The sequence below is a fragment of the Podarcis cretensis genome (assembly GCF_951804945.1).
Source record: "Podarcis cretensis genome assembly, chromosome: 3".
Taxonomy (NCBI): Eukaryota; Metazoa; Chordata; class Lepidosauria; order Squamata; family Lacertidae; genus Podarcis; species Podarcis cretensis.
The window spans coordinates 53,612,475-53,626,258 of record NC_137172.1 but is presented as its reverse complement, the minus strand read 5'-3'; the positions used below and the strand labels follow the sequence as shown (position 1 = coordinate 53,626,258).

At 40.8% G+C, this 13,784-nt stretch overlaps 1 protein-coding gene across 11 annotated transcripts in view; it reads left to right on the top strand.

Annotated features, from left to right (window-relative positions):
• The window catches only part of QKI (QKI, KH domain containing RNA binding), a 107,333-nt gene that overhangs the window by 34,939 nt on the left and 58,610 nt on the right, over positions 1–13,784 (top strand). For all 11 annotated transcript variants that reach the window (XR_013837671.1, XR_013837672.1, XR_013837673.1 and 8 more), the window contains exon 3: positions 10,514–10,630. Coding sequence is in view for 8 of the 11 variants with exons in the window: in XM_079971925.1 (XP_079828051.1) it covers positions 10,514–10,630 (117 nt within the window). In the remaining 3 variants the exon portion in view is untranslated. The remainder of the gene's footprint in view (positions 1–10,513; positions 10,631–13,784) is intronic.

Sequence of the window (13,784 nt, the reverse complement as noted above, 5' to 3'; positions counted from 1 at the left end):
ATCCCTGATAACTCCAGGTAAAAGTATCTAGTAAGGCATGGATGGGGAACCCTTTTCGAGCTAAGAGACACATTCCCTTCTAGGCAATATTCTAAGGGCCTCGTGCCAGTGGTGGATATGACCAAAAGCAAAAGTGGACAGAGCTGCTAATGAAACTTTGCCTTTGTATAGTAGGCTAGTTCCTACATGTACTCACACAGCCCTCCCTATCCTCCATCCAGATTTGCAAGAGGCATCATCAGAGTTCAAGGACACATTCCAATCAGGCAAAAGCACTTCTGGTGCAAAGTAGGGCCAATGAGAGAGCTCTGGCTTCCCCCCAGCCCCAAAGAGCAAAGAAGCCAAGACAGTGAGCAGGATCCATCCTGCTTGCTGTCTTGGTTTTGTTTTTAGCCGCTGGGCTGGGGCGGGGGGAAGCCAGAGCTTCCCCCGACCCCAGCCCCCAGAATGGGTCCGGGAGCGGTGGCGAGGTTGCGTGCAACCTCGCCTTTGCTCCTGGAGCTTGCTGCTATCCGTAAGCCTTCTGAGCCTGGCGGGAACTCCCACTGGGCTCCGAAGGCTTGCGGATAGCTGCCCAAAGCCCGGGGTGTGCAGCGCTGTGCTCCCCGGGTTTCAGGCTGCAGGCTGCTATCCGCAAGCCTTTGGAGCCCAGCGGGCACTCCTGCGCTCCGAAGGCTTGCAGATAGCTTCCTGAAGCCTGCATTTGCTCCATAGGATGCATTCACATTTCCCCTTCATTTTTGGAGGGGGGAAAGTGCGTCCTATAGAGCGAAAAATACGGTACTTGAGAAAGAACACATCCCTGACAAGTATTGCCATCAGCTGGGTGATAGTGCAATCGGTCAAGCTGACTTCATGCACCTTACCGGAATCCAGCTTGCCAATAAAAGACTGCATAAGATCAGATTACTATGAATAAGAGAGCTCATCAAATATGATCATCGGGTTACAGTTTAAATATCCTGTCAGTTGATAGTGAAACAAATGAAGAAGTACTCAAGCGTGGAGTAATGCCATCACTAGAAAGAGCTGCAGTCAGGACTCCCTGGAATCTGGTTGGGTATTGCTGAAATTCTTTAATTCCTTCTATACATTGGGCATGCTAAATAAATGCACCTTTACCGCAGTAAATCACCGTTTGATGGCTGATTGTAAATAGCATATGAATTTTCTGTGACTAGTTTGGAGGACAGAATTATTTTGCAATGAAACCCAGACTTTGAAAGAATGAAGATAATAGTCAGTTATCTTGCATACATGACCCAACAGGGAATGTGGATAACACGTTATCCAAAATAATGACTTAGATCATTGAGATACAACACTTAATCCAATGCAATTTTTTTTTTTAAAAAAAACAACCTAAGGCACCTATGCAGCTGTGGTATGGTAGCTTTTGTAATATCTGATTGGTAAATTGATGAATAGTATAACAATACCTATAATAGCACAAAACTTTAAAAATTCAGGATGAGAATTTCACTTATGACTTGTACGCAGCTCTACTGAAATTAGTGAGGAAAAGGTGTGCCCCAGTATCTGCCAAACTTCAGCTTGTCCTAGGTAGTTTCAAGCAAATAAAAAGTAATAAATACATTAAGAGTCTACCTCAAATGCATGTGTCTTGATGACAGATAATCTTGCTGCATTGTGGTGGTGCCAGTTTGGTAAAGAATGTCAGCAGGCAAGAGCAAGAAGGTTACTTCATGGTTGTCACTAAGGGAAGGCAATAAATGAGATCAGAGCTAAATATATTTGTGTGACATTCTAGCAGCTGGCTTAAGCCCTGCTGTTTGTTGCAGTGGTACACTGGCCTTAAAAAGGAAGAGAATGCATTGTAGCCCAGGGAGGGAAACAGTTGGTGGGCTTGTCATTCTGCTTACTGACAGTGAAGGTCAGACAGTTTGGAGAAATGAACGTAAGTGGTAAGATGCCTCTATGTCCACTCCTTTACCTGTTAGGTGAAATGTCCCACTGTAAATGGATTGGTTTGCCTTCTAATCTTGCAATTTATTCAGATGATTATATATTCTTGCTTGCTGTTTTGCAGACTAAAATATAGTATTACTATAGCATGCTTTTTAATGTAGAAGAATTTGACTTACCTTTACAAGTTGCAGTTCTTCAAATTACTGCTAGTACAGTGGTACCTCTACTTATGGACGTGATCCGTTCTGGGGTGCCGTTTGCACCCCGAAAAGTCCCGTAAGTAGAGCGCCGCTTCTGCATGTGACGCAGTAGAGCGCTCATGCGCTTCTGCGCGTATGCACGCAGCAAAACGCAGGAATATACACTTCCGGGGTTGCAGCGTTCGCAACCCAAAAATCCGCAACATGAACCTAACGCAACTAGAGGTATGACTGTAACTTTTTTCATATAAGAAGCAGAGATTAGCCATTTCTTGAAAATAAGTTTAGCAAAATACGTAAGGACCTGTTTCCATATGAAAAATTGAGACTAGAACTCGAACAGAAGTATTCAAGAAGTTTGCAGATGGACTGGGGCCTACTAAATGTTTCTTCTGTTAACCCTGGTATCATTCTGGACCAGTTGCCAAGATAGAATAGAGGGAGCAATACTTTGCTGGCTTGATTCCTGACTTGTTGGCTGGCTGGCTAAGAAGAGTGGTGTTGCATAAGCTGTGGTCCATTTTATCTGCTGTATACAATTCAACTTCTGCATGAAATAGTTTGGAGTGGCTGACAATAATTATGCTGATGACACTCAGTGCTTTACATCTACTAAAGGTGAAACTGTAGAGGTCCCCCTGACATGGTGTTGTAAGGATTTTGCTTTTATTGTATGCAGGTTGTATGCTCGCATTTGCTCATGCAGAAATAGGCCTCAGAATGCTTTTCATGTTTTTAGGATTATATTGTAAACAAATAATAATTTAATTATGAAAACTATAGTAACTGTGAAGATTTGTGAAGTTATAGATAACCTGCATGGAACCCTTGTGTAAAAGAAATGAAGCTAAAAGCTTATCTGAGAGTAGGCAAGGTTTTCAAACGTTGCTGAACTATTGGGAAGAAGGCTAGCTATACCAATATTGAACTTGTTGAAGTCTAAAGTTGAGCCACAAGTTTTGTATGGAAAAGATCTACAGCTTCCAGAGCTCAGGGGACTTATGTTGCATTCTTGCATTCAGAATAGAATCTTAAAGATTGTATTAGGGATAGCTAGATATATTTTAATGTTGTACTTTGGTTCCAAAACAGGATTCACACTATGGTCTAAGAAAATCTGCTAGCAGACTTTGTAAACTTTTAGGGTTTGTTGTAAACTTTGAGGGTGGGATTCACGTAACTAATCCTGTCAGCGGAAGCCTAGCACTTCTGCTTGTGTAATGGTGCCTCCCCGCCCCCCCCCCCGCCCCAGAACAGTACACAGGAGGGGGGGGGGAATCATTCTGTCTTTTAAGTTGAAATGCTGGTGTGGACTCAATCATTAGAAGAATGAAATTTAGAATTCCACTCATAGATATGCTGGGTATTCAGCAAAAATTCTTTAACTGGATAAATTGTATTTTAATATGCAAAGGGTAATCAACATATTTGGATACTCAATTTCTTCAGGGTAACTGTGAATCTGCTAAGAAGTTTAAATATGGAATTTATATTTGCCCATACATATTTTTATAGGTCTGTAAAGGTAGTTCCTCTTTAGAATATTACTCATGTATAAATCGGGCAGCTAGACTGGTGATTGGGAGTGGCCACCGAGACCATATAACACTGGTCCTGACTGGAGCTAGTATGTTTCCAAGTATGTTTCCAAGCACAATTCAGAGTGTTGGTGCTGACCTTTAAAGCCCTAAATGGCCTCAGTCCAGTATACCTGAAGGAGCGTCTCCATCTCCATTGTTCAGTCCAGACACTGAGGTCCAGCTCTGAGGGCCTTCTCGTGGCTCCCTCACTGTGAGAAGTGAAGTTACAGGGAACCAGGCAGAGGGCCTACTTGGTAGTGGTGCCTGCCCTGTGGAATGCCCCACCGTCAGATGTCAAAGCAATAAGCAATCTTTGCTTACTTTTATCTTACTTTGGCAGCCTTGTTTAGGCATGTTTTTAATGTTTAATGCTGTATTGTATTTTTTAGTATTCGGTTGGGAGCTGCCCAGAGTGGCTAGGGAAACCAAGCCAGATGGGTGGGGAATAAATAATAAATTGTTGTTGTTGTTGTTGTTGTTGTTGTTGTTGATAAATAATAAATTGTTGTTGTTGTTGTTATTATTATTATTAGGATGATCTCTCACACTGATGCAGGATGTAAGGTGGAAATAAGATTTTAAAGTAAATGCTTAAACCTTTTTAGACCTGTTTCCCATCTTTAACACAAACTTGCAGTTACTCACTTCTTAATTTCGCAATATGGTGATAGCAATGGGTCAGGGTGTTAGGGGAGGGGTAGTACTTCTGTTGGGGGACACATTGTGGTCCTTATGGGGAGTGCATTTTCTGTATGTGCTGCAGAGAAAAGTGAGGGGCAGATGGGACTCATCAACCTGAGAAGGTAGCCCATGCAGAAGGGGGGAAACTCTGATCCTAAACCTCCGCTGCCTTGCAGGATAACTTGGAGAGAAAAAAAGCCTAAGGAGTAAATTTTGTATGCCTCCTTCCAGCACTGCTGCAGCCAAACTGATTCCAAATGTACTTCTCCGTTTTCCTGTGGACCACACCAGCGAGGCCGAGAGGGTGGTCTTGTCATCTGGGCAACCCAGAACCTCCATACACACTGCCAGGCTTGCGCCCTGGGGAGGTCACTTAAGTGTTGCTAATGCAGCGGTTTGACTTCACCCCCAGAGGTGTACTCCATTGTCTCTTAAAACAGATGGATGCCAGCAAAGTAATAGGTCTCAAATCATCTGTGGAAGACTAGTGTTTCTTTAAAAGAATAAGAAGAAAAAGTGATAGCTGGTCTGTCTGTCAAAAAGTAATAATATGCTTTTAAATGATTCCAGGGTTATGAGTATAATTCTGTAACAGATTTTTTAAAACAGTGGTACCTTGGGTTAAGAACTTAATTTGTTCTGGAGGTCTGTTCTTAACCTGAAACTGTTCTTAACCTGAAGCACCACTTTAGCTAATAGGGCCTCCTGTTGCCGCTGCACGATTTCTATTCTCATCCTGAAGCAAAGTTCTTAACCCAAGGTAATATTTCTGGGTTAGCAGAGTCTGTAACCTGAAGCGTATGTAACTTGAGGTACCACTGTATATTTAAAATTCTCTCTCTGGTTTTAGAGAAACCTTTTCCTCAGTAAGTGAAAAAAATTAACTGATTTGGCCTGTCTTTGTAGCTCAGAGACCACAGTTGGCACTAAATTTGGGGGGAAGCTGCTAACTAGTGCAAGACTTACATAATATATGTTATGAGCTGTTAAAGAACACTGCTTGTCAAATGATGTTTGGTCACAATTGAAATTGGTTTCAGGCTCAGTGGTACTGTTGGGCAAGTGCTTGCCACCCAGCATCTCTTCACAACTGCCTCATCTTCCTTCCCAGCTTCACTGTTAAGTTCTCTGGGTTTGTATATTCCTTTCTTCTCTCTCTTCCATCTGTGTGTGGAGGACCAGACAATCCACGGATAGCAGACTACAGGAATGGGTGGACACAAGATGGAAACCTGGGGTGTACTTTGTGGTAACAGGAGACCTACAGGCAGATGGTGGCTTTATTTAAATTGTGATTTAAAACAACAATTTAAATTGAGGATGACTTATTTGTAGCCCTCTAGATGTTGTTGGCTTCCAACCTGCATCAGCTTCATCCAGCATAACAAGAGTCAGCGATGATGTAAGTCAAGGTTCAACATCTAGAGAGCCAAAGGTTAGCGACCACTAATAGTAAAAATCAAAATTGGGAAGCAAAGGCTGATTTTAAACCATTGGTTTAAATCAAGTTACCCACTGAAAGTTCTTCATTTTTCTGGAATGATGGTGCAAATAATCTTCATTTACAACTAGAATGTTATTTACACTTTGATGCTTTCAACAAAGTCCTGCATCTCTTTGCACTATATATGTGCATTTTGAATGCTTCCCCTTTTCTCTTAAAAAAGGAAGATATTTGAAATATAGTCATATAGGGTCTTATGAAAAGCAGCCATGACAGTATGTGTTAATTGTGAGAACAAAGGAATCTGAGCAACGGACAATTTTCTCTTCTCTTCTTCTTTCCAGTGGTGTTCCATTCTGCTTCACTCTGCCTTGGCCCTGTTCCACCCTCAAAAAAGCAAAGTAGCAAACAAAATGAAATGCCCAAGACTGATAGGTTGAACCAAAGTCTGAGAGTAACTGGGCAAACTAGAGAAGATTTTCATGAGATGAAAATGACATGCCTATGTTTGGTAGGTAGAGTGTAAATAATCCTATTCGAGAAATGATCAGATTGGTTCCTAATTTACATAGAAATAGAGCACTCAACTTTTCTCTCACATGTACATGCTCAACTTTTAAGAACATTTTAAGAGGACTTGAGAATGGTCCCACTGTCTGAATTAATGTAGATGGTAACAGGTAGCAGGACCTTTCTGGTTTTTTGTGGCATCTTGTCCCTTTGCCATAAAGAGTTAAAACATTGCTGTTTTCCTCTTTTTATCCTGTTCTTAATTATTCTAGGTTTATATTGAAAGCTACCTTGTGAATCAGTATTAAAAAGTGAGATAGAAATATTTTAAATAAAAATAGACCTTGTACAATCATAATTCCTCATGTGAGATTGAAAGCTGCTGTGGAAGATCTCCCAACCTTCTGGAGCAGGTTTGGGAGAGTTAATTGGGGCTTAGTTAGGAAGTGGTCCTTAGGAGTTATTGCGTGGGGAAGTACTATTTATTATTTTCTGAAATCCCCTCTGCATATTTCACACATAATTGGGCTACCTCATACAGATATAAGTAAATGTAAGAAGGATATTACTTTGCTCCTAAAGAACGCCACCAGTCTTTTTTAAAAAGCCATGCACTTTTATTTACTACTACCACTGTTCCCTTATTATTGTCATCATGATTGACCTGGAAAACTATTTAGGCTTTTACCATTTGATCTGTTATATTTACATTAGATAGAAAAGCTGTTCATTAGTTAAACGCTTCAACTCTTTGGTACATGGGTTATTAGAGGTGAATAATGCGGATTTAAAGGATTTAGTAATTCATTCTAAACCTCATACTACATTTTTAGGTTTTTTAGGTTTTTGCCTTTTAAAGTACAGAGCACCTGCTACTATCTAGAATACTCATTTTATCAAGATCACAGAGATAATCTGGTTAGTCCAGATTAAAGAAGCAGTGATAAACAGTAATCCAGTTTTTGGAACTGATTGTCAGTGATATTTCTAAAGATAGATATGATTTGATAACTCAAGAGTTGGAGGGACTTGAACAGCTTTTCAGCAGATTTCCAAGACTAATTAGAAATGAAATTGGTTTGTAAAGTAGTACTTGTAAATTATTTTGGCTTGATACTGTTGGAATACAATTTTGATTAGGTGGTCTTATTTTGATTTCACGTTGGAGAGGAGGTGTTGGCCTTCAAATGTTTCTGGATTTGTATGTAGAATATTAGAACTGTAGATTGTACCTACAAGTCTTCAGCTGCCTGGAGTGTACAATGCATTACGGCCCTGAGGCTGGAGCACTGAAAAATCTCCCATTTACCTAGCTACACATAAATTCAGAGATGGGACAAATGCACCCAGTGAATGGAATGGGACAGAGTGATCCCACTCTCAACTCAGATGTTAATTGTGGAATTCTTATCAATTCTTATCTGCTTCTTTTCTAGCAGATTCCTCTGCAGGAGGAATAGTACCTTCCAGAAGTCTATAGATAAATCATAGCCACCAAGTTATGCTTTCCAAAAACATTGATTCCTTACATTTCACAGACAAATGCACCCCCCCTTTTTTTTAGTACAGAGATAATCTGTTTAGGAAAAAGTGGACACATTTGCATTGACATGAATGTGTGGATGGGATAGTCACTGATATTTAATATGAATTCGTACTAACATGAAGGTAAATTTGCCTCAATTCTGCTTTATTTGGCTTTAAGCTTTGGCACCCTTGTGAAGATTGATTTCAAACTATTTCTTCATATAGGCATGAAACAAAAGAATTTGTTGCTTCTACTACTTGCTAGACATAATGACAGGCTACACACATAATTGGAATGTTAAACTGATATTCATGCAGCCAGTGAGTTGGTTTAACTCCTGCCATTTTGAGGAACATATCATGATAACTACAGGAAGCAAATGGCAGGGCACTGTTTCTTCTGTTGTGCCCAAGCCTGTTTTATGCTACTACTTGGTATTGAGCTTAGAGAAACAAACAACAACATTACATGTAGACAATGAAGGCTTCCCACTATCATTGTTTTTAGATATTCATCAGCTGCTTTCATAAAACTATATGCCTATTTAAAACTATTTTGTTTTTGCAATTCAGTTATAGTAAAAGATTTTTATCTTCAGTACTATCTACTTTGATTTAGACAAAATACACACAGTGTATCTGAAGAAGTGTGCATGCACACGAAAGCTCATACCTAGAACTAACTTAGTTGGTCTTTAAGGTGCTACTGGAAGGATTTTTTTTATTTTGTCTTGACTATGGCAGACCAACACGGCTACCTATCTGTACTTTGATTTAGGCACTGTCCGATTTGTTGAAGTATTAAGTGTCTAAGCGTTGGCTATTGAAATAAGTAGAATTGACTGCATTATGCTTACTGTAAAATGTAGCAGTTGGACAGTGTTTCAGAAGAATTTGCTCTATGGTTATATGAAGTTTAATGTAACCATTGTTTTATTGTTAATAGTGAACAATTTCCCCCCACATCCTTTAATTTCTTTATTTAGAGTGCCTTTGTGGAACAGGTGCAGTGTTGAAATAGTTCACTTTTTTTAAAAAAAAATAATCACTGGATATATACAGTAGATTAATTTAAATGTACCGTATTTTTCGCTCTATAAGACACACCATACCACAAGACGCACCTAGTTTTTGGAGGAGGAAAACAAGAAAAAAAAATTCTGAATCTCAGAAGCCAGAACAGCAAGAGGGATCGCTTAGCAGTGTAAGCAGCAATCCCTTTTGCTGTTCTGGCTTCTGGGATAGCTGTGCAGCCTGCATTTGCTCCATAAGACGCACACACATTTCCCCTTACTTTTTAGGAGGGAAAAAGTGAGTCTTATAGAGCAAAAAATACGGTAAGTTAGTATCACAGTTAAGAATAGTAATGTGTTAGTGTTTCCAGTATGTAGTTTTCTGCTCTGTTTGTTTTTGAAGGTGACAAATCTTGTAACAGCTCATTGTATATAAATAATATAATCAGATCTGATTATTCACTATTTAGAAATGTTTACTAGACCTATTTAACTTTACAATTCAGAATGTATTTGTTATTTGTTGGAAGTAGCTATATAATATTCTCTAACAAATGAACATCTGCTAACTTCATAGTATATCACTGACACTGTTCTTACATTTGTGTTTTTGTAGTTCCTAGTCTTTATTCATGGAGCATAGTGAGAAGTGACTATTGATTTTTAGTTTTTCTCATGGTTAAGATGTGTGAAGGATGTAAAAGTAGTATTGTTCTCATTTGACTGACATTTAAGAGCTGACAGAATAAAATATAAAATTAACATATAGCTCAGATTTGTGTATTAAGCAGGAAAAGATAGCTAGCAGGTGGCTCAGCTTGTTTTAAAATCCTGTAATTTGTTTCCCAAAGCTCTGCATACAGTGATGCAAAAAGAATTGCAGCAAAAGTAATTGCACATTCAAGAGTGATCAATGATGCTTGCATTAGGTAAAATATGGGGGCTCCATAATGTTTGGCTGGCCTTAATAGGCAATCAAATCGGTATTTTCTAGAACTACTTCCCAAAATAGTATGTCTTGTCTCTGATTAAGAACTTGGGAGAGTAGATTGACCCGGCAAGCATAGTGCTTGGTAATGGTGTTCCAAGTGTCTTAGCAGTGCAGCGTGGTTGCAGGAGCAATCTCCAAATCTGCTTGGAAGCCCAGTGCAACTGTGGGGATGATGCCCACTTCCCCTCTCCAGCTCTAGAATTGGGAAGACAACTGTAGCGGGCAGGAATAGTTACACGCCCCAGAGGTCAGAGGATCCACTCTCTCCGGGGTGGAGAATCTCTGGGCTGTGGACCCATCTCTGCCCACCAGGAGGTTAAATTTGGTTGCTCTACTTCTGCCTCCTCCTCTTAGTCTTCTCCTTTAGTCCCTGCCTCATCTTGCTGCATCCTCTTCCTAATTGTCACACTAAAGTTTCCAGGACTTAGTGCCACCTGTGGTCGGTCATGCAAACTACAGCATGACAACAGACCAGTGAAATATAGGGTGGAGAGATATTCTGTTCTGTGGGAAATTGAGTAGCAGTAATTAGGACAAGATTCTGTTTGTACTTAAACTGCAGTCATGCTGATTGTTATCTCAATGTTTATTGCTATATTTTGAAGAAAATGGTGATTTCCCCCCTCTTTAAATTTCAGTTCAACTTCGTTGGAAGAATCCTTGGGCCCAGAGGGCTAACAGCTAAACAGCTTGAGGCTGAAACAGGATGTAAGATAATGGTCCGAGGCAAAGGGTCCATGAGAGACAAAAAGAAGGTAAGATAATTTAAAGATAATTTTAAAACTCCTAGTTTGTTAGAAGAGCTTGTTTATGCTATTTATATGTTCTTCATTGTTTGTACATATGATTATTTTATGCTGATTAAATAAACCTTGAGGCTTTTAGTTATATGGGAACTGTGTGTGTCTTGGTGGAGTGGACTCTAGAATTCATAACTGTTCCTACAGTATCAAGTATTCAAAGAGCTTCAAATGCGTTATCTTGATAATCCTTTCAACATCATTGTAAGTAGGTCAGTACTAATATCCCTATAGCAAATTGAGGAGTTGAGACATGGGAACTTGCTTAAGGCCGTTAGTGATTTCATGGCTTGGAGTTCATACTTTTGGTGACATTGTAGATATATTATGACTGGGTGGTTGATTACAACAGCAAGAGTCCTAATGATAATAGGTTACTTGAGTAAACAGCTTAAATTATTTTCTGTGCTTCATCTTCTGCATGCTGAATGCAATGTGACTTGTGGAAAGATGCACATGACATTCCTATTTTGAAAATGGTGCAAATTACAAAGCTCCAGCTAGCTAAAATATAAAATTTGGTGATCTCAGGGGATAATGATGGCAAACTCGGAGCTAGATACTAAATTCTGAAATAGACAATGACTTGGTTCTGGAATTCGGTGTTGTGCTACTGCAACTAAAAAGTTGCTTGAAAGAGAAACTCTTGAGATGCTTGAAATAATATTAGAAACTTTTTCAACTATGGTATTTCTCTCCGTGCCCTATTGTCACAAGCTGTTATCCTTGAAAATATTTAAGATACTAGAAAATCTCACAATTAACTATCTGTGAAACAAATCTTGCCATCCTTCACTTAATCTTAGTTCAGTCACAAACCATGTATGTCCAAGGTTTAATATCAAGGTCAGAGTGGAATCAGTGGATTACATTGCTGTTTAAACCATGCACCAGTTGGTTCCTTTTAAAAATAAATAACACTAAACCCCTTTAGATGGATTGCAATTTAAGACTCCGCACACGGCGGTACATTAAATTGGAAATATAAGCAAACAAAATAAAAATATGCAGCAAATAATCAATCCCCTTCCCTGTTTTCCAAAACTGCATCTCCCACTTAACTCCTTTTATTTAATTATTCTCTGCATTTCTTCCAAAATCACCTTTTAATTGCTTGACTTTAAATTAATCCTGCTAATATATTTAATTGTTTACAGTAATTTAAATAATCCTAATATCTTCCCCATTCCTGATTAAAAGTCTTTGCTTCTTGGTTTCTTATTCTTCTTTAGAGACCAAGTGCCCAAACTGCAACCCAGAACCCACTTATTTATCACAGAGTGCCCAGAGCTGTTGAGCTTTTTTTGGGGCCTAGCAGGGTGTGCCACCAGAATGCTCTTTTCTCTAAGAGCCTTTTTTGCTGTTTTGCCACCAGGCTAAGTTTTGGCACATGAGTGAGGCCACACCTGTGCCTTCTCTTGATCTGAGGCGGCCGCCTTGCAGCATCTCCAGCCGCGCTTCACCTGCTGCCCTTGTCCCGTTGCAGGAGGCTGCCGTGGGCGGGCATCCTCGCAAGGGCGGCTGCAGGAGCAGCTGCTCCTGCCTGCTGCCACCGTTTGCTGTGGTCCCCGCCAGTGAAGCTGAAGGCCTGCCCCAGCCAGGGATCCTGCTCTGAGCATGCTGCCCAAAGTTATGCCACACAGGTCAACTGGGCTTTTGAGTTGTCCTGCTTCCTGCTGCTTCCTTGCTGCTGCGGCGAGCCATGGTTCAGGCAAGGCTCCAGGCGGCGCTCTGGTGGGGCCCCAGAACCTGGGTGGGAGCCGCGTGTTTGCAGCGTCCCTAAGGGCGGGTTGTGTACCAGGCAGGTTCCCGGGCACAGCACGGCCCCGCTCTCTGGCTTGTCACCTCACAGTAAAGATGACACAGCAGTCAGTGGCGCTTCCCAATTTGGCTCGGCAGCTGTGGCTGGGGCTGCCACGGGCGGGTGCTGGCCATACTCAGTCTACTTGGGGGCCTGAGGAGCGCTCGGCTGGTGGAGGAGTGGCTGCACCAGTGGAAAACAGCCGAGGGGGTGGGGCGGGCGGCTCTTCATCGGCTGCCACCACTGCCACCTCCACTCCAACAAGCAGCAGCGCAGATGGGCCGAGGGCTCTGCGTGCCCACTGTGGCACACGTGCCATAGGTTTGCCACCACTGGCATAGTCCATCAACTTTGCTTTCCATTCTTCCTTGGTTGGGACAGTGTCTTCTTTCCATCCCTGCACAAAAAGCATCCTGGCAGCCATGGTTGTATACATCAACAGTTTTTTCCTGGTCTTTCAGTGTATCCTGTCCTATTATCCCTAAAGGAAAAGCTTCTGGATTTGTTTTGTTTTTAGTAAAAGTTACCGTCAACTTTTTTTTCTCCAGTTCATTGTAAATAATTTCCCAGAAGTTTTTTACTATCTTTCAAGACCACCATATATGATAAAATGTACCCTTTTTCTCTTTACATTTCCAGCATATATCTGACTTGTACATTTTCACTAATTTACTAGGTGTTAAATACCATCTGTACATCATTTTCATATAATTTTATTTCAGTGTATAACATGCTGTGAAATTCAAATCTGTGTTCCACAACCTTTCCCACGCTGCCAGTCTTTTGCCCAGTGTATCATCACTGATTTCACCTGCTCGTCTTTTGTTTACTATTCCAAAAGACATTTATACATCTTAGTCAATACCTTATCTTTATTTTCTATTAAATACAACTGCCTCTGTCAAGCAAGCAGAGATCCCCCCCCCCCACTTGCAAGGAGGCATTAATTACCTTTCTGGCCCACCCAGCTGTCCCCTCCCTGTTAGTTTTTTATTACCCAAGAGGGGCAAGGGGTCAAAGTTCAAGTGATTGCCCTCACTAATCCAAGCAGACCCTGTCCACCTCCTTAATCCTTACTATTTGAAACCAACACAACAGGTCTAGACAGTGCTCTGGACACTCTTTGAGATTCATCTGTAATAACAGTGGAGTCAAGATCCTGGTGTATGGAAGTAATTTTGTCATCAAAATGCTTTGCAAATAAGTCACAGCGAGCTAATGTCTGTTCCACCTCCTCCTTCAGGCCAGATTGTAAGTGGTCCCACATTACTGGAGAAGTTCTGCCAGATGGCATAGTGAGGATGCAAT